This window comes from Cupressus sempervirens, chromosome 4, assembly GCF_028749045.1.
Source record: "Cupressus sempervirens isolate cs-2001-9-10 chromosome 4, ASM2874904v1, whole genome shotgun sequence".
Lineage (NCBI taxonomy): Eukaryota > Viridiplantae > Streptophyta > Pinopsida > Cupressales > Cupressaceae > Cupressus > Cupressus sempervirens.
Genome location: NC_143121.1, coordinates 738,569,162 through 738,589,567, shown reverse-complemented (window position 1 = coordinate 738,589,567; position 20,406 = coordinate 738,569,162). Strand labels below are relative to the sequence as shown.

Below are 20,406 nucleotides of genomic sequence, written 5' to 3'. Positions count from 1 at the left end.
TTTAGCAATAGCATAGACACCTCCTAGATCTTTTTCTACTCCTCTACTTGATAGATCACATCTTAGGGCACCATCATTTCATTTGAATAGATCATTATTTCACATAGCCCTCCCTAGAAGTCAAGTGTTTGCTACCTCTAATGGTGCTAGCCCACTCATATTGGTTCAAAGACATGATATACCAATAGCTGCAATTAATACTAGACTTCACTGGTGAAACCTCCATTTCTCCCATAGATCATATTCAATAAAATTTCAAATGTCTATAATACTCATGGTATCACAGAGGATGTTGTTGTTGTTAGACTTTTAGCTTCATCATTAAAAGGAAAGGCCTTACAATGGTATAGGAAATTACCACACAATTCCATCAATAATTGGGATGAGTTGGGTGCAAAGTTGTGCAAATATTTTGAAGACAAGAGTGACAATTTCTCACTTTTGGGTTTGACAATAATCAAGAGAACACCCGATGAGTGCATGACTAATTTTAACTATAGATTCTATAAAATATGGGACAGAATTCTTGCTGTAGTAAAGCCTCTTCTTAGTAATGCTTTCTTGCATTACATCAGAGCTTTTGATAGTGAAATTGTATCTACATTACAGAAAATGGGAGGAGATACTCTACCTTCTGCATATGACCTTTCTACAAGAGCAAAAACTAATTTGATTCAAAGTGGAAAATTGTCTCCAAGGCCTCCAACACCTGTATTTCCAAATATTCTTATTCATCAACTTGTGGTGGCTCCTATTCTAGTTGCATCTACAAGTCAAGGTTGGCATGCTTGGAGCGAAGGGGAAACTCCAAATTTTCTTTGCGTGTCAAGAATGGTGCTCCTAATGCAATAAGAGGATTTTGGACACTCAAATGCATCACGTTGCTATTGTCTTGAATGACATCATGTTAGATTTGGGTATTCACAATGAATAAAGATTCAATACCACTATTCCTACCTTAGCATTCTAGGAGGTACAAACCCAACAACAACATCTCATAAGAAGACATGCCCTTGTGGCTGCCTAAAGATTTCTCATTATTGGAGACTACTAGTGTCGTTTAAACAAACCTATCTTATACATATACTAATATTAGTGATATTTTCCATCTAGCATTTCCTTTGTTACAATGGGTCATTTTCTTTTTCTACAAGTCCACCTCTCAAATGCATATGTATCAATGTTTGCACTGCAGTGTCTAGAAAGGACCCTTTCTATTGTAATGCATGCCCACATAGAATGCGCAAAGCTACTACCATCTTTACTCCCCTACAACTATTTTGGCTCAAGCTATGGTGATGGATTTCTTTTTCTTGATCTATTGGGTGGCTTCCTTAGAACCTAAGTAGTACTCTTAGGGTATTGGCTTTTCTTCTTACATTAGTGTTTGTAGGGTGTGAGTTTGAGTGAACTTTTGTATTTGAAAAATCGTTCGCTGTTTATCTCAAGTAGAGTATTGCATGTGCATGGTCACCAAATTGAGTGGGGAAATGCATCGAGCTTGGGTTGGTAATTTGGGAACCAAGTCTCTAGCATTGTTGGACTTTCTCTTGGTTGCAATAAGATATCACTGTGACATGCATGGTCACCAAATTGAGTGGGGAAATGCATCTAGCTTGGGTTGGTAATTTGGGAACCAACTCTGTAGCATTGTTGGACTTTCTCTTGGTTGCAATAAGATATCACTGTAATTTTTCAATTTAATAAGACATGGGGTTATGTTGTATCTTTAATTTAATATTTAGAATAGATAACTAATATTCATTCTAAGTACCTATTTTATAATGATTAATATTTTATGCTCATGAATTGAACCATGCACGTTTCTTAGATATATTGTTGTCTTTTGCCTTCTATCTTACACATAGAAGTAAGTTATAGTTTTAATTATGGGTGGGGTAAGCAGGATGATGCTTATGTGGTTTAACTTACATGTTAAATTATATATATATTTTATAAGATGGATTCATGCTATGTTTACTCTGTGATAGTTATTGGTTTAGGGTTATGAAATGACCTCATTTTGAAGTGAGTATGTTTTTCTTTGTTCTCATAAGTGGACAATATGTCATGACAATAGTTGACATATTATATTGTTGAAATTATAACCTTAGTGCCTAGTTTTATATCCTCTGCTTGCTTAATCTTTATTTGATGATGAAATCTAACTTGAATATGTTTGTATGATTTGGTCCTTATTTAAAAGGCTTTCTTTGACTTCTTTAAATGAGTTAGAATTTAGATTTGAGTTGTTTCACATGTAGACAGGATATAGATGTTGATTTGTTACTGTCTTATCAATTTCAACATTATTTTGTCATTGCCCTTAGTTTTACTTGTTTAGACTTCTTCATTGTTGGGCTGGATATCTTTCATGTCAGAAAAGATATTGCGGAAGCTTAACAACTTCGTACTAGGGGTTAAAGCACTCTTACAATATTCTCACCCATTTTGTGTTCTTGAGCAAATTCTAGAGCTCATGTCAGCTTTGTCATCATGTTCAGAACATGTTGGTATTCTTGTAATTGATTTATGTCTCTTTTAGAACTTTTCATTTTATGTCCTTTCCTCATACTTGTACATATATTACTTTTGTAGACTTTTTGAATTTTTTTACAGAGTATTGATTTGATGTGACAATTGTTTTGTAAATGTTGTCCTTAGAAAGACAACTGATAAAAGATGAGATAACGGTTTTTCACTATTCACTTCTGCAAATATAGAATACCCGTTGCGCGACATGCCCATCCTCCAAGTTCTCCTTCCAGCATCGACCGTTCCAAAATATTAACTTGTATTCGCTACTTAAATATTTTTCAAATCAGACTTTTTTGGGACAATCCATAAAACAAAAAGATTTGAAGATAACCCTTATTGTAATGGATACAACAGAAGTAGGTCGCACCACACTTCAAAATATAGCAGGCGTTTTACAAAAATATTAACAGCTAGCTGCTCTACAAATGACTTTAAATTCCTATCATTTCATTGAAAATTTTCAGACATACTATGTTTCATCTGACTTACGTTAACAACAGAAGAGGGTATTTTTTCAGAGACTGCAGCATTAAAATTATTCGCATGCAACACTTTAAAACAGAAAAACTGTTGACATTTTACTTTCTTTAATAAAATTTGAAAACATGCGTAAGTGAAATTAGTGAATTATACAATTGCCTCCAAAATAAATTAATTCATTTTCATTCTCGATTGAGTGTGGAAGGATGAAATAGGAAGAGCACTCATTGTTCATATCCCTGAAAGACTTGTTGAAAAACTTGGAGTACTCGTCATTGAAAGATTTGGGGCACTTCTTGAAGAACTTGGGGTAGCCGTCTTTATGATATCAGATGTTTCCTTTGTTACAATGCTTGTGATACTCTTTGTCTCAGATTCTTTTTCTGCTGAACAACTTGTGATATTCCTCGTAACCAGAGGCTGGGCCTTCGCTGAAAAGATTGGGCAACTACTCATATTGCATCGAAATCGTTGGCGGCAAGAATCTGACTTCTCTGGATTAAGAAAGGGGAAAAAGGCCACGTTACGTTCTGATAAATATTATTTGTAACAAATGCTTAAAATTGCATACAAAAAATGCATAAATATTTAAAAGTAAGTTCTATGATCCATATTAGAATAGATAGGATTAGCAGCTTCGGCTATATAGTTATTATCTACAAATTATATGAAGCTGAAACAGTACAATGTTAGGCGAACCATCTTCGGAAGGTATTAGTATTATAGAACTACTTCCAAACTAGCATAAACAACGAAGAATATATACTTCTTATTACTCTTCTATTGCATTTTCAAAGATGAAATTGTAACTAAGCTGATTTCAATCCAATAAAATAGTTATAGAAGTGATAAGGATGTCTCGACTTCCATGTAAGGCGATCAATATGTTAATTACCTGGCAACTTGAGTTCGAGCTTTGATTTATTTCGAAAGAAACTTTTGTAAACAATCTGATTTTTGTGAGTTTCAACCCCAATTTTTCTGGAATGAAGGTGAAATAAATCCATGTTACCTTGTTATTATTCTTATTATATGTAAAAGACCATTGAAGTATTAGTTTTTCTTAATATTGCATACATAAGATTAAATGCCATAACGACAAAGAATACAGATATATTAGGACGTTGACGTATATAGAGTTCATCTAGCCTTTATGTGAAGCTGAAACAATATATTGCTTTTATTAGTGATTTTTGCAGGAAGTGCATCGTTTTACAATTTTGTTTAAACACAGAAAGGCAAAGCATTTGAATCCATCAAATTATAAGATAGACTATAAAGAACTAAGTGTTTGTATACCAAATTGAAGTGAAAATATAGCATGTACTTACGGCATTCAAGGGCTAAGGTTGCTCGAAACTTTGCCATGGATTCTCTACACTCTGGAGTAGTCCAATCCTGTGTTTGATCTTCACTCTTCATTAGCCTTCGTTCCCTTAGTTCACCTCTTCGGCACTCTTCCACCAGGAGAGGTAATCCTAAAAGGCATAGCTTTGGCCGGATCAAAATGGCATAAGGAATTGACTTCCATGCAGAATAACAACTCAGCATATCCAATCTTTCTAGCTTAGACAAATTGCTAATGCCTTCTGGAAGGCTCTGCAATTTTTTGCACCAGCTCAGACTTAAGTGCTTCAGCTGTGATAGCTTGTCAATGCTGTTAGGAAGTTTAATTAAGACTTTACAGCAAGTCAAGTTCAAGTACTGCAGATGTGACAAGTTTCCAATGCTGTCAGGAAGGTATCTTAATTTTTCACAGTAACTCAAATTCAAGTATAGCAGTTGTGAGAGGTTGGAAATGGTGTCTGGAGCACAATCCAACTTGTGAGATCCGGACAGATTCAAGGACTGCAAAAGTGACAAATGACTAATGGTATCAGGGAGGATGCGTAAGGGTCTGCAGTTAGTCAACTCCATGATCCTCACTTCTGATCTGATACCCGAAACAGAGGTAGATTTCTTCTTCATTGCTAAATTTAAGTCGAACAACTTTGAGCTATGCTTTGTGATTGGAAACGAACAAGAATCCACCTTTAGCCAAATCAAACTTGGAAGGAGACTGTCTATGATATCTTTTATGTGCACTTGCTCCAAATGAAATAGCGAAGATTGGACCTGCACAAAATTCTAAGACACTGTGAATCTCCTTTGTGAAGACGAAGCCGAGAGATATTCAAATTGCTGAAACTGTTGAAGGAGCCGCTTGATTGGGCTGTCTCCCATTGCCGGGTGTGCTCTTCTTTAGCAATGATTCGCCCCATATCTCGCACGAGGTCATGCATATCAAACGCACGTTTCTCGTCTATCTTTATCAGCGACTTCATTGAGAGATTGGTGATAGCAGTGTGCAACATGGTGTACATGGATTTCCAGAAAACAGTGGGAGAAGTTGTGCGTTCTCCAATGAAAAAGCAAGCAATGTCCAAAAATATTTCCTTTTCCTCAGCATTGAGACCACTATAACTGATCTTAAGTCTTTCAAAAATGTCTCTATTCACTGCAATGTTGTAAAGAGTTTCATTCCAGCAATCAATGTCATTTTCATCCTGCTTATCATACAAGAAAGCTCCAATAACTTCCAGAGAAAGAGGGTGACCCTTGCATGCTTCCGCTATTCTTTTTGAGAGCTCTTCATAACCGGGAATGGGGGATGGTCTGAGGAAGGCATGCCAACTGAACAACTTGAGACTTTCACTTCTCCCCAATCTGTTCATCTCGTGAATGCATGTGGATGATATGTGAGCAGCATTGAGAATGTGTTTATCTCTGGAAGTTATGACAACTCGGCTGCCAGAGGCCAGCCAATCTCCAGCCAAGGCATCCAATTGCAGGCGATCATCAACATCATCCAAAATGAGGAGGACACGCAATCCACCCAATCTATGTCTGAACAAGGATATGCCCTTCTCAATACTATCCACTTCCTCAGTATAGCTTACAAAATCTTTTAGAATTTCCCCCTGCAACTTTTTAAGGCTAGTGCTGCGGACATTAAACACAAATGACGCAGCATCGAAATTATCATTAATTTCATTGTACACGGCTTTCGCAAGTGTGTTCTTGCCAATACCGCCTATACCCCATACTCCAACTCTAACCGTTCTTCCAGCTGAATTGAGATGTAGTTTTTGAAGGAGAGAGTTTCTCAGGGCTTCCAATCCCACTTGATGTTTGGCGACTTGTAAGGGCACCTTGTCTAGTGTCTTTATTATGTCACTCACCACCTTCTTCACTAGCTGGGCTTGAAAGCTGCATACGTGATAAATATCAAAAAGTGTTGAAAGAGGCAGAGGAGAAATGTATATTAAAACAGAGCCAATGAAGATCGAGAAAAACTAGTCCAACAGAGCAAATCAAGACAAAGAGAAAAACTAGTCCATTGAAAAACTGATTTTGTTTTCTTATATGTATATATTTAGGCCATACATTCATTCATTATAAGGACAGTATACAGAGTTGCTGCTCCTTCATTGCATTCAAAACAAAATAAAACAGAGGTACCCTGTTAACCTGGGGCATTGCTGTTGCTACAGCTCTGCTTTTTAAATCCTTTCTCTTCTTCATAAACTTATATAGGAAAAACTGCCCCTGCAGCTTGCTATTATCATATTGTTTCACAGTACCGTATCCAGACTCTTTTACACTATCCTGGAAGACAAACTAGTGTATCCCAATCCTACGTTATTTGGTCAGCACAAAGATATGTTTACTTACCAATCACATTTACATATAAGAGTTGTTCCATATACATTAAATGGAGACAGACAACATGAAGAGAACTGGAAATTAAGAAAAAGTCGTGTTTGAAATGGACTAGATATTTTGACAGGAAAAGTAGAAAAGAATACAGAGGAGAATAAATATAGCAGTCGGTGATTAAATTCAACACTCCTCCTTAATCACAATTGCTGCCATATATGATATCCTATCAATCTCTTTGATACACAAAGCTTTCATTTCGCAATGGTTTAGTAAAGATGTCAGCATATTGATCTTTTGACCTGCAATGTTTCAAAATGATTTCTCCATTGTTGATCAACTCCCTAGTGAAACGATACCTTATATCAATGTGTTTACTTTTGTTATGAAAGACCAGGTTTTTAGACAATGCAATGCCTGAATTATTGGTCACAATAGGTCTTTGTCGCTTATTCTTGTTCACTCCTGAGTACTTTTAACATCCTTCGCATCTATATTGTTTGACATGCTGCACTTGTGGCTGCTACATATTCTGCTTCTGCTGATGAAAGAATGATATTTGGTTGTTTTTTTTGAAGCTCATGATACTACACCTGATCCAAAACAAAAGACATAATCTGAAGTGCTTTTTCTATTATAAATGTATCCCTCACAATCACTATATATATAACATATCAGCTTGAAATCATTTGACCTTGAATAAAGTATTCCGTATCTTTTTGTTCCATTAATATATCTCAAAATTCTTTTGCCTGATTGCCAATGAGAAACTTTTGGTGACTTCATGAACCTTGAAATGAGTTAACTCCAAACATTATATCCGGCTTTTTGGATGTTAATACACGAGACTTCCAACAAGTTTCTTATACAAAGTTAGATTTACATTGGATCCCTTATCATCTTTACTTAACTTCAAAACTGTGACAATTGATGTTGGTGCTGATTTGCATTTCAATATATTTAACCTCTTCAAAACATCATTAGCATACTTAGATTGTGAGATGAATATACCCTTTTTATTTTGACTCACCTCAATACCAAGAAGTATATTATTAAACCCAAATCAGTCATCTCAAATTCTTTCTTCATGGCTGATTTAAACATGTCAATTTGAATGAAAATCAAGTCATCACCATATAAATAAAAAATTAAGATCTCATCTTGTTCATTCATCTTAATGTATAAAGTAGGCTCACAAAACTCTTCACAGTAATCTCCTACTCCCAATTAGCACAACGAACCTTACTCCCACTTAGCATGACCAACCTTGCTCTATGCAACAAAAAGATAGGAAAACTGGAATATTACTGTTAAGATTTATTAATGAGTGAGTTTCAGATGTAACATTCAAAGACACCATCAATCAGCTGCTTTTTAACATCCCCTTACAGCTCTACGGGGCTGGACTCTTTTGACATAGTACATCAAAATACAAATTCAAACATTATATAGACACTATGGAGGAGACTGTGTGAACATAAAATAATATTTTCAGAATGCCTATAAAGTGTGTCAGATTGTAGATCTGGTAGTGGATAGAAGATGAAATCCATTCGAATCCAATGAAGTTCTCCTTTAATCTTTACCTTTAGTACTAAGAGATTTGCTTGCAAATGGAGGATACAGCGGATATGAAGTTGAAGGAAACAATGATAATGATTGATGCACATACTAATGATGTGCTAGTTAATTGAGATTACAATCTTCAACACTCCCCATTAATCTTAGCCACCAAATCAATTTTTTTACTTCTTTCATTGATACTTCACCACTTCCTCATTGCTTTCATTGCTTTTCAAATTTTGAAGATCAAACCAAGGAAATCCCATAATGCTGTTGGGTTGCTCTACCATGACCTCTGGCCTTTTTTATTACCAGTTCATTGTTGATTCAGGTGTGAATTCATTTATTTTCTCAAAAGCTCCCATAGAGACACACTGCGGGTGCTCGGGGATCCTAATGGGCTCTGCTGACTTCAAAGACACACAGAACGCTGCGGCATTCAACTACAATACTTCTTAATCAACTGACAATATCACATAACTTTAGACATTTGGTGTCCTTCGATATTTTCTGTCTCTTTTATGTATTCCACTTTCATACTCTCTCAATATAGACACTAATGCAGCCTCCTCGTAACTTCTACACTACAGAACTGACTTCAAAATGTTCAATAGTGACAACACACAAAATAATATGTCATCCTCCAAGTACTGCAGATAACAACTTCTCTGTGATCAAAACAATTTTGAGACTTTACAAACTGCTATTGTCTTTATGAAGCCTACAAACTTCTCATTTTCTTTGAATTAATTTAAGAATCTTTATTTGCTTAACAGCCAGGGCTTTTGATAACATCAACACATACTAGAAGACTTCAAAATAACCAGCGTACATATTTTGACCAATAAACTTTCAGGAATCTATAAACTGATGAATCAGTAAACTAATGCATTCTTTTGAACGAAATCCTCCCACTCACTGACCAATCCTCTTGATAGACTTTTGGAACTGAAGGAGATGGACAATATTGCATGATTTAACTACCACGAGTAAAGACATCAATTGCAATGGTGGTCATCATGAGGATGGTATAAAATTGATCATCAAAGTCTAGAATGTCTTAAAACTATATAATTTCTGTGACCGAAAAAATCCTCTGTCTAGTCAAACGATCATGCAGAAAATGTCTTTTATCTTTTAAATCTCAGGAGACTAACATAAAGCTTCGTCTTTTTTTAATATCATTTGAAAACTCCTGCACTGGTAGATAATACATCGGGGGCTTACTAAAACAGAGGAGAAAGTGATGTAAATTACTAACCCTCCAGTCATATCCAGGGACCAGCCTGAACGACAGCAGATCTGTTGAAGGATACGCTTCCACTCATCAACCTCTTCTCTTAAATATCGATCTGGATGTCCGCAATGTTTTTGAAATGCCTTACTGTACGGATTGGATTCATTATCCGGGTATCTAACATGAGTTGGTTCCATTTCATAAAACAGAGGAATGATCAAGCCAGGAGATGCCAAAATGAAGCCTGCCTCCATGAGACACCATGCAGAGCCTGCATATCCTTTCGAAAATATAGGAACTCGTATTGCACTGCTCTCCATTGCTCTTTGCAGCCTTAAATCTATGATTTCCCCCTTCTTTATCTTGTGGCTGTCTACAAACACCTCCAATCCGGCCGCGGAAAGAGCTTGGAATAGATGATCAACCAAAGTTTTTCTCACATCTTTGCCCCTGAAACTCAGAAACACGTGATATCTCTTGTCATTAAAAAAGACTTTTGTGGCAGCAGGTGCGTAAGACTAGAATCCATCCATCTTAAAAATACAGGCGCGCAAAGGACTCAATGCACTAGTGCAGAATTTGAACCCGAGCATCGTATTGGAATATAATGGGACAGATGCCAAATAATTGAATTGGCCGATTATTTCCATGTTTAACAAATTCATAGAGCGATGAACTTAAAGATGCCACTGGATGCCACGCATAGTTGCCAGAAACGTGACGGGGAAGCCCCGCTTCACGTTGCGATGTGTGCAACAGGTTTCCCGTCACCCAACGGCCGTTTCTGTGCTGTGTGGAGTAAGGTTATAAATTAAAAAACTATTAATAACTTCTGTGCTGTGTGGGAATAAGGTTCTAAATAAAAAAAGCATTAATATAATTTATAGGGTGCATGGGGAATGTAACAGGCCGTGAAGTGGTAGTTTTAGTTTTGTTAAACTAATTTTAGTAGTTTTAGTTTTAGTTTGTAAATGAAGTAATAGTTTCACTTTTGTTAAGAACTAGTAGTTTTAATTTTGTTAATATTTGGAAACATAGTGTTATTAATCAAATTTCTCTTTGAAGTTTTTAAGATTTTATAAAATCTAGAGAATTACTTTAGTAACAGTCAACTATTAGTTTTTTTTTGAAATTGAATTAGTAATTTATCAATACAATTTAAGATAGAATTAAGAATTGTTGGCCTAGCTTTTTCAAGACTATACAGACAATTGTTGTTAAGCAATGTAGGCAAAGCATTTTGAGAACATTTCTTCATTCTTCATAACAGCGAAGTGTCTGGGTGCAAATCCTCTTGTTGAGTGAGCAAGCTAAATAAGTCAGATTCCAAATAAGTACATCAAAAGTACGTTGTTCAATTGTGGATGTATTAAACATTTTTTTAAATCATGAACTTTGGACATTGTTTACATCAGGATCATTAATTCTACAGAGAAATTCTATAAATTTTTCCTTGTTTGAGGTATCTGATTAGTGGGAGCTCCTAATCTCCCCCAATTTTTTCTCAGTTCATAGAAAGTCTCAACCATCTCTTTGTTATAATTCAGAAGCAGTTTTTATCCCCACCAACTTCTGTCTAAGGGCATGCATTTAGCTTCTCGCAGTTGTTGTGGCTAAACTATATTTTAATGTAATGTCAGTCAAGGCTTAACTTTAATGTCTGTTACCTGTAGATGGGACTTCTTGTTTCTTGTAGCCTACCTTCTCAGCCCAATTCATCATTTTTGGAACCATAAATTCAGCTTGTTCAAGACAGAAGTTTCTAGAAAAAAATAGAGATGCAGAAGTAGTAAAATTTCCTTCAAATTATTTGGAGAAAGAGGATAAATATATCTTCCATTAACTTCACAATAACTTTGGTTAGCAAAAGAAAACATTCTTCGTACAAAACTTTTGATTTTGTATTCTCTTAAATCTTTTATAGTGAGCGTGTGCTGATATCTAAGTTACCAGTTCAGGTTCAGAGATGAGTGCGTGAAGTTGTTATAGGTGTTCGGGTGCTTATGGGTATATCTGAATGTGTTCATGGCACTATCAGATGATTACATTACCCGACACGTGATTGATTTCATGCAATTTCGTTTGTCTTAAGAGAATATGGGCTTTTTGTTCAACCTCCCAAAATTGGTAAGGTCGGCTGATCAGTTTTCTTGATGCTTTTAATATTCAGAACAAGCATTTTGTATTTGAACCTGCCAATTCACTACACTAACTCCATGTAATTGTGATTTTTTCTGATTGGATATGCTTCTACTTGGCACAATATGGAGATAGACCTGCAACTGTGAATGTGAGTGCTCTTGTGATTTATAGTTCCACAACTGGGAGTGGCAAAAAAGGCCATTGAATTGGCACTGGAAGAATTAGGAGAGTGGTAAAAAAGGCCATTGAATTGGATCTGGAAGATGTTGAAATTGAAAAAACTTTTCTCAATGGAGCCCTGCTTGAGAACACCGTGATGGACTCCAATTGTAGGGTTTCATTGGCACTTCAGAAGGTATGTTACGTCTCTCTAACTGAGTTCATTATATAATTTTATATTTCTAAAGTTGTTTCCTTTTGTTTAAAATAATGTGGGCATCTAAGACCATTTGCTAAAAACAAAATTGTAAGCTGAACTGTTTGCCAACGTGAAATGTCATAATTATTGGTGCAAGAAAGAGTAAACGATATAAAAAAGAAGCAACACCAGTAAGTCATCTAATTTTTGTCAAGTCATAACGCAAAGTATTCTGGTCTCTATTTAATAAATTGAAAGATACACTGGCTTGTTTCTATGCAGGGAGGAATGTGAACGCTACTCTTAACCATTAAGCCTATTTTAAACTATAGACAGGGACTCCAGCTGTACCTGCACAGCTCTCGTTAAAATTAACATAAATGTCAATCCTACCTTTTCTAAAAAAATAATAAAGCAAAATTCGTGACTTTACTCTTATTTTCTAATACAATGGAGCTGTATTTTATTTTATTGGAGGGTTGTACAAGGTCAATATAGGAACAATTATCAATTAAAAGCAAATAAAAAGGTTGTAACATGAGACTAATATTACCATTTTTTTCTAGTTTTTCTTTTGATAAGCTAATTTTTAAGGAAGAAATTAGCAAGAGATCACAAAGAATGTTTGTGATGGTATTTAGAAAGACACATATTGGTGATAGGGTTTCAAAAGATCACAAAGAATGCCTCTAATGGTAGTCGGAGAGGTGTATATTGGTGATATCTGTTGGCATAACTATCACATATTATCACACTTGGTTCGGTAGCCACAGTCTTTCTGTAAATGAAGTTATTATTTAAATGTATTTTTTGGTTATCAAATTAATTAATGAAGCACTCGTTCATTCTTATGGTATTAGAGCGATTCCTGAGGCATTTGGGAAGAGTCGTGATCTCTATGGTAGCACCACATTCTTGGAAGAGTATTTACATATGAGGTACTGCAACATGCGTTTCTAAGTTCTAATTGTAAATATAAGAAGCGGCGTAGCCAATTATTCAAACATTTTTTTATTGTTTTTCTATTGTGGACTGTTATTGTTGGACGATCACTTTTTTCATCCAGTGAGTCTAATAAGGTGCAAAAAGACATCTATGTATAAAAGTGTTGTTTGTTGTTGTATGCGTCTAGAGGTTCTTTGGTTCGCTTGTATTGGGAAATTTTGTACTCTAAATTCATTTTTATGAGTATTGAAGAGATGAAAGATTACATCTTCTAACGTTTGCCTTGGGTGAGGGGCCTTTGGAAGTTTCCTTTGTAGAACCACTTATTTTCACTGTTGCATGCTCCGTAATATGTACAGACGGTGTACACATTACATTAGTCTACACAACTTCTACCCAGTCTCTTCAATTGAAAATTATATTTGCAGTTATCCACTCCTATCCTAGACAAATTGTGCCAGTTGTAATCTATGGGTTTAACGTAAAGATCAAGTAGGATATTGAAGGCGAACCACTCACAAATGACAAGTCATCTTTTCATTTGCCAGTGTGGAAGTTTGTTGAAATGATCACGAGTTCTCTTTCTGTTGTATCGATATCTTTGCAACAAACCATTGACAGATAATTAAATTGAATCACATCTAGCGTAGCCTACAACGTGCTCCCTTTTGGTGTTTGACGGATAGGTCACATCAATTTATTATCTTAAACACTTAGCGAGGAGCAATGAGAAGAAACCAATAATTTTGAAAACATAAAAAATAGGCTACAATAAGGTAAACCATATGCAAAAACATAATTCCCATCGTACAATTTGACAATACATGGATTACAGAATTGTTTTAAAAGTTTAGGGATAACATATTTCAAAAGGTTATACGCGAGTCTTTTGGCCTCTTTATCATGCTGTTAGAATTTTGTTAAACGATAGATTAAAAACTGACTATTTAAATTGGCAATTTTTGTGTTTTTTAAAAGATCCTACAGGTGAGGATAATGAATGATGAACGTGGATCTACATAGACACAATGAGGAGAACTTCGTATTTGTTTTCAATGCCTCTAGTAATTCTTATTTTGAAGCCCCGGACATTGTGGTGTTTGCTCCTTTGAGTGGTTTGAAAATTTATAGTCAGAGAGTTACTTATCTGGTGACTTGTGTGAGAGAAAGTTGGATTAATTTTTTTTCTTATAAAAAGAATGCATTAGAGAAATATGATATCTTGAATTACAATCAAGGAATGATTATTGGTTTGCAACATATGAAGGCTCATAAATGGCTGCATATTTATGCGCCTCATATTGATGATAATTGGGAGGTAAGTTTCTTTGTGAGAGAAGATGCATTTTAAATTAGTTTTATGGGATTTATAAGATGTCGAGAAGTTGATATATCTATTTTCACATCTGTTGGTTAAATCATGGATATATGTGTATATAAATATGTATTTATGATATACATGTGTATATAAATATGTATTTATCTTTGTTTTCATTCTATTTTGATTTTTATTTATTTTTTAATTTTTAAGGACTGATTGCTTTGTCCTCTTTTTATCTTACTTTTTCTTATCTTCTTCTCTATTTTTTTCCATTGTCCTTTCTCTATTTTTTTCTTTTTTTTTCTTCCTCAGTTTGCATGTTGCTTACTATTACCCCTCTCTCCTTTCTTTTTATTTAGCCTCTGTGTGCAACATATTATTTCTTTGCATTCTTAGCTCTCTCATGCCGATGATGGATCATTGAGACATTGATATACTCACACACAATCTTGCACACACAATCTTGCCTTGAAGCATGAATATAATATTTCATTACTAGTAATGTTTGCAAAGTGCAGTTCAAAATATCAAAACAATCATTGCATATCTTACTTATATATGTTTGTCAGTGATATTAATGGATCTTGAAATAACTTATGTCTATGTGAAACCATCAATTAATGTTTTTTTTTTTAATAATTAAAATGCAACCAAGTCAATTTGGAGGCTAGAGATCCTATAAAATACACAGAATGGAGGAATTTCTATCATCTTAAGTCAACTTCTAACTTCAAAGTAGTGTTTTGCATAAGAAATATTTTTGGTTTATTATTTCCTCATTGTTTTCTTTTTTTTGATATTGATAAATTTGAAAAAACCATTTCTTGTGAAGATTAATTTTTAAAAGCACAAGAATAAAAAAGCTCTTCTTCTTTCTAGAATCTACCAAATTTAGGAGGTGGTTTCTTGTATAGGTTTTATAGAATATAATTAAAGAAACATTACAAATTGTAGCTCAAACTTTAGCTGATCTTGCATTATGAAAACTATAGTTAGACTCATTAACTGACCTATAAAGTAGATACGATGAACACATACATGTAGCAATAGTTGTGAGCACAAATGAAACATGAAATGTAGAAAATTATTTGAGATACAATTAGATTAGATCAAGAAGATTTTACATTATCTTTCTAAAGCCTTATTGTCTAGAAAATAGTCATCCTATGTATTAAGATAGTCTCAATAAGATAGAATATTCACTAATTGATTACTACTATTGAATATAATATACTAACATTCCCTCTCGTATTAAAATGATGTAGAGGCATCACTTACCCTTATACTTAGTTTTATTTATCTTTTATACTTAGTTTTATTTATCTTTTTCTATGCTTTATTTCTAGTTATTTTTGTTAGAAAAGTTGTGGTCCTATTATTGATTCTATTGTTCCTATCACCAAATGGTAGGAAAGCGAAATGGTGGTCATTTTCAATTTTTAGATAATGTTTTTTTGGTAGTTGTGGAAATGCAATGAAGTAGACAAAAATAAAGTAATGAATACATGGGCCATTAGTGCAAAAAAAGAGAAAGACACCGAGATATTCTAGTTTGTAGGGAGGAGGGTTGCATAGACTTGAAATTGTGTAGATAATATTATTGAGATGAAAGCCACAAACTAAAAGGAAAGAGAAGACTATGAATGTTGACTAAGATGGAGGTACTGCATTTGTAATTTATTCTAGTAATTTTTAATAATAAAATGAATAATTCAATACTGGTAGTTTATGTTCATCAAATGTCTCTTTAATGAAAAAGCCAAGGTTAGTAAATATATAAGTAAGTAATCCATACATTTGGTTAATATTTTCTCTCAATTTTTGTTAGTATCTTTTGAAAATTATATTAAACTTTTATATATGTTGTTTTTTATACAGGAAAGTAAGGTTTGAAGGGGCCCTAAACCCTGCACGAGAAGACTGCTAAAGAAAAATCATTGAAGGCCATCCACGAACAAATAACAAAAATAGAATTGCTTATAGTAAGATAGACAAAAGTTAGTAGCAAGACTATCACTAAACAAAAATCAGAAAAGAACAAGCACAAAACAAAAATATAAAAAGAGGCACAAAGGATCCTAACGAACAATAAGTAAAGTTCTTGAGAAACTCATACGCTTCAATCTTGAGTTTCTCCATGTTATCTGTAGCCTCCTTGAGGTCCAAGATCTATTTGTTAGTACTCTAGTCCTTTCATGTGTTCAGTTGAGTTCTTTTGCTAGGGCCAAAAATGTTCTCCCCAAGGTTGTCTTTGTCATCAGAAAGAAGAATGTTAGTCTCCTCATTGCCAATGTTCTCTAACTTGGAGACCACAATCCTCAACTACTCAATGAATGCCTTTAAGATCTTGTAACTCTTCTCTCCAGTGCATTTCAGAGCTTCCTCTAAACACATATTATTTTTCTCAAAAGTGGAGATCCTTTCCTCTAGATCCTTGAGTTGGGTATCCCCAAACTACTCAATGCTATGTTTGTCCTTACAATAACCACCCACACCAATAGTACCAATGGTATCCTTACCTACATTAGAAGCTTCTAGGATATCCAATTTATTATCTAGGGTGTGTTTTTTAATAATGATCTCCTTAATTTCATAGAAGCACCACTTAATAACTTTGAAGATATCAACCACACCGTCTCTAGTAGTCTATAAAACATTAATCTTCTATTCCTAGTTAAAGTCACTAATAGCCAGTCAAGTAGGATCCATGAGGAAATTTACATTAACCCCATAATTATTAGAATCTACAATAATAATAAAATTCTTCATAGGCATAGTAGGGTTGGAAGGGGTAGTAGAGAACTTAATCACTCATGTTTCCTCTATCAAAGGGCGAATGCACAAGTTGTGGTGCTAAAAAGATGACACCCAACTTAGATTTTTACAATTCTAAAAGCATGTACGCGCTTTTAAAACTTAGAAGTTTTTATGTATGGGCTACAAATCCATGGCCCATTTAATTTTATGTTATTTATTTTTTCTACTTCCTTCTTTTCCCTCAATAGCACATGTGCAGTTTGTAAAAGTTGAGGAATTTTCTTAATATCCTCCTCAAAATGCCTCCTCATCATTGGAGATCAAGATCGAGATCACGTATTATGTTTTCTACTCTTGTTTTTGCATTGTTTTGTATTTTTTTAAGTTTTGTGTTTATTTATTTAAAATGCAATTGGTTTCTTATCAGGAAATGTGAATAATCAACCACTAAATCCCCAGCCTAATCAACAAAATCAAAATGAAAACCCTCCACAAGATCAAAATCAAAACCCTCCATAAGATCAAAATGAACTTCTGCAACCTCCACTGATTCAAAGAACTCCTCTTGGCACTCAAGACAATATAATGAATGAAATAGAAAGAGGGAAAAATGAATTAGAAGCAATCATTGGTAGGTTGAAAGATTTCAAGAATACTAATCCTATAAGAGCACAATTAGCATCCTGTCTTGAGTCCATTATGAGCCATGTAGCTTTTTTTTAGTGGTCAGTTGGATATTTGGCGTGTTAAGAGATAAGAACAAAGAAGATATTATGCAAACAAATTATCTTATAAAGATGTAAGAAAAAAAGAAATAGCAAAAGGTAGCATATGTGCATTGTTTAAAAAACCTGGAGAACAAGAAACTGTTAAACATACAACTAAAAGGTTCCCTATCCATTAGTGCATACATGATGATATTAGAAATAAATTTTGGAATAGATGGTGGATGGTCTTTGATGCCCCTCTCTGCAATAATCATGAGGTTCCAATGTATTTCTTAAAGAAATTGTATTGTGAATTTGTCCTTGGGGAGATCCCCAATTATTTTGATATGTTAGATTCTCAAGGTAGAGGTGGGGGGTCATCATTTGAGAGGTCCGGGGCACATTGTGACCCTAATGTAAATAGGGCACCTATTGTTAAGTCATAGGGTGAGCATGTGATTATTCCTTCAATAGATCAATACTCGAGGGACTATCAATGCTTTGACACAGACCCTCATTCATTGTGCTAGTCCATTAGTTAAAGAGGAGCCTTCTTTGCATCACAATCACATGTGCACATCATGTGGATCCTTAGGAAAATTTGGTAGTCATGTTGGAGACACTATGGATGATGGGCTAGTCACTAATGAGTTCTTGAGTGACACATTTAGCATTGACACATAGGTAAATTACATTTATAATAAACTAATTTGATCACATTTCATATGTACAACAAATGACTAATTAATTAGCATGTCTTGACATTGTTCAAAATTCAAGGTAAGAGTATTGATGGCCTTAGTATAGATTCCCCAAGCCCATTTTATGTCTCGTCGATGAGTTGAGAGGTGTACATATCAATTTAATCATTTAAATGAAAATATATATTTATTAAGTAATCATATGAAGGATTAACAAAAAATATTTATCCATATGCATCAGTTCTCTATTGGACCATCGATTCACAAGGGACTCTGAGCCTAGGCATGATACAAGCTTCATAGAGGTACATTTGTTTCATGTTAATTTAATTCATTTGATTATATTTGTTTCATGTTTCATGTTACATGTAAATTGTATCATATGATTTGTAGTTGTTGACGTCTAAGACTCCTCCTCATCTTTGCCAGTCCATCGATCATGGAGTTGTTGCTGCAATAGCTAGTTCAAAGCCATTAACTAGGGTATGAAAGAGTTTTCATAGTATTGAAATTTCAAATGGTATTTATAAGTATGATTGAGTGATTATGTTGATTGAATTGTTGTAGGGCCTTGTTACTCCTAATCATTTGCAAGCTATTGAGGTGGATATTTAGAGTGACTATTTGATGGTAGTAAGAAAATAATTGTTTTTTTGTGTACAAATATTTGATTTCAATGTATAATAATTATTGATTCATATCTACTTTGTTTGTATCAGCTCTAGTTAGAGAGGGGCCTAAATAAGAGTACAAGTGAGCGTATGAGGAAGACCCATCATCCCCATCATCTTCCTCCATGCAATGACCAAAGATTTCTAGGGATTTGTTTCCTTCCCATTATGGGAAGAAGAGGATATAGGGATAGGCATACATGTAAAGGTATTAATGGACATATATCTTGGATTTTATGTTAGTGGATATATTCAACATACATTTGATATATATATATGAAATTTTATATTTGATTTATGACATTATTAGACTTATGACATTATTGGTTATCATAATATATATCTTTTTTTTCTTGTTTATGTTTTAAGTATATTTCATGGATTTCATTTTAATGCAATTTGCATCCAAAATGATGCAAAGTGCTCTCACCAAAAGCTAGTGGATTCCCAACAAGAACACTTTTAAGGAAAAATGGCTTTCCCACCTTCCTAAGTGTCTTCAAAGACTCTTTCCAACTTGGTTATAGCACTAAAAAAACTTCTACCCAACTTCACAAAACTACTTGATCACTTTCCCTATTCAAGACTTGGGAAACAATAAGAGAAAAATGAGCAAATTTGAGAAATGGATCTTAATCAACTTCTTACTTCAAACTAAAACCTTAGACACTTCAAGGAACACCTAATTTAACTATCCCACAAACTGTAGTTTGTCATCTATCCCATCCTTCCAAGAGATTCTTCAACATCCTATGAGTGAAAACAATATTCCAACATCCTATAACTATATTTTCTTTGCAACAATATGTAATTTGCTGATTTTTGGCCAACTCTTCACAAAAGGAAGTGATTATATTTCAAACCCATGAAATGGCTATTAAGAAAACAAAGAAGATCCTTAACATATTCCACTAACTCCATTCAGTGATAATGCAACTAAAGTGGTGTTTCATGCTAAGAAAGTATGAGTATTCTGTTCTAAAACAAGGAGTAATGATATATGACAATAACTCAATGATCCTATGTACAAGTTTAACATCAGCAATGATTCCTTGCCATATGAAAAGAACTTAATAATCACCAACACCTTATACCTCCTCTAACTTCATAAAGGGTATTTTCATCATTTGGAATCTATTCTAAACAATTACCAGTTGGCTTGATTGGTTACAAGGTTAATTTCAACGTTTTCCAAAAAATTGCTAAAATTGCAAAAAAGTTGTCAGCAACTTTTATTGCAAAATGTAATTCTTGCACTAACTCTTCATAGAACTTAACCAAGTGGTT

General features: G+C 34.3%; 2 protein-coding genes and 1 long non-coding RNA gene across 3 annotated transcripts; 1 reads left to right on the top strand and 2 right to left on the bottom strand.

Moving 5' to 3' along the window:
* Positions 1–3,090: 3,090 nt before the first annotated feature.
* Positions 3,091–4,994, bottom strand: LOC149563453 (uncharacterized). Its single transcript, XM_089824015.1, has 2 exons — positions 4,350–4,994; positions 3,091–3,512 (listed from the first exon to the last, which is right to left on the bottom strand). The coding sequence occupies exons 1-2, from the start codon at positions 4,984–4,986 to the stop codon at positions 3,250–3,252; spliced, it is 900 nt and encodes a 299-aa protein (XP_089680141.1). The 5' UTR covers positions 4,987–4,994; the 3' UTR covers positions 3,091–3,249.
* Positions 4,995–5,090: 96 nt separating this feature from the next.
* Positions 5,091–10,320, bottom strand: LOC149563452 (disease resistance protein L6-like). Its single transcript, XM_089824014.1, has 2 exons — positions 9,542–10,320; positions 5,091–6,267 (listed from the first exon to the last, which is right to left on the bottom strand). Exons 1-2 carry the CDS (start codon positions 9,835–9,837, stop codon positions 5,094–5,096), a joined length of 1,470 nt encoding a protein of 489 aa, XP_089680140.1. The 5' UTR covers positions 9,838–10,320; the 3' UTR covers positions 5,091–5,093.
* A 1,177-nt stretch (positions 10,321–11,497) lies between these two features.
* LOC149563451 (uncharacterized) lies at positions 11,498–12,366 on the top strand. The gene is made up of 3 exons (XR_016363556.1): positions 11,498–11,644; positions 11,792–12,014; positions 12,300–12,366. It is a non-coding gene; the product is annotated as an uncharacterized LOC149563451 (long non-coding RNA).
* The last annotated feature ends 8,040 nt before the right edge of the window (positions 12,367–20,406 follow it).

Excerpts from the sequence above, each read along its gene's own strand:
- LOC149563453 (XM_089824015.1), bottom strand. The coding sequence starts at position 4,986 with ATGAAGAAGAAATCTACCTCTGTTTCGGGTATCAGATCAGAAGTGAGG. Across the intron at positions 3,513-4,349 it reads AACCTTAGCCCTTGAATGCC|AGAAGTCAGATTCTTGCCGC; the intron begins GTAAGTACATGC and ends TTCTTAATCCAG.
- LOC149563452 (XM_089824014.1), bottom strand. The coding sequence starts at position 9,837 with ATGGAGAGCAGTGCAATACGAGTTCCTATATTTTCGAAAGGATATGCA. Across the intron at positions 6,268-9,541 it reads TCCCTGGATATGACTGGAGG|CTTTCAAGCCCAGCTAGTGA; the intron begins GTTAGTAATTTA and ends TCACGTATGCAG.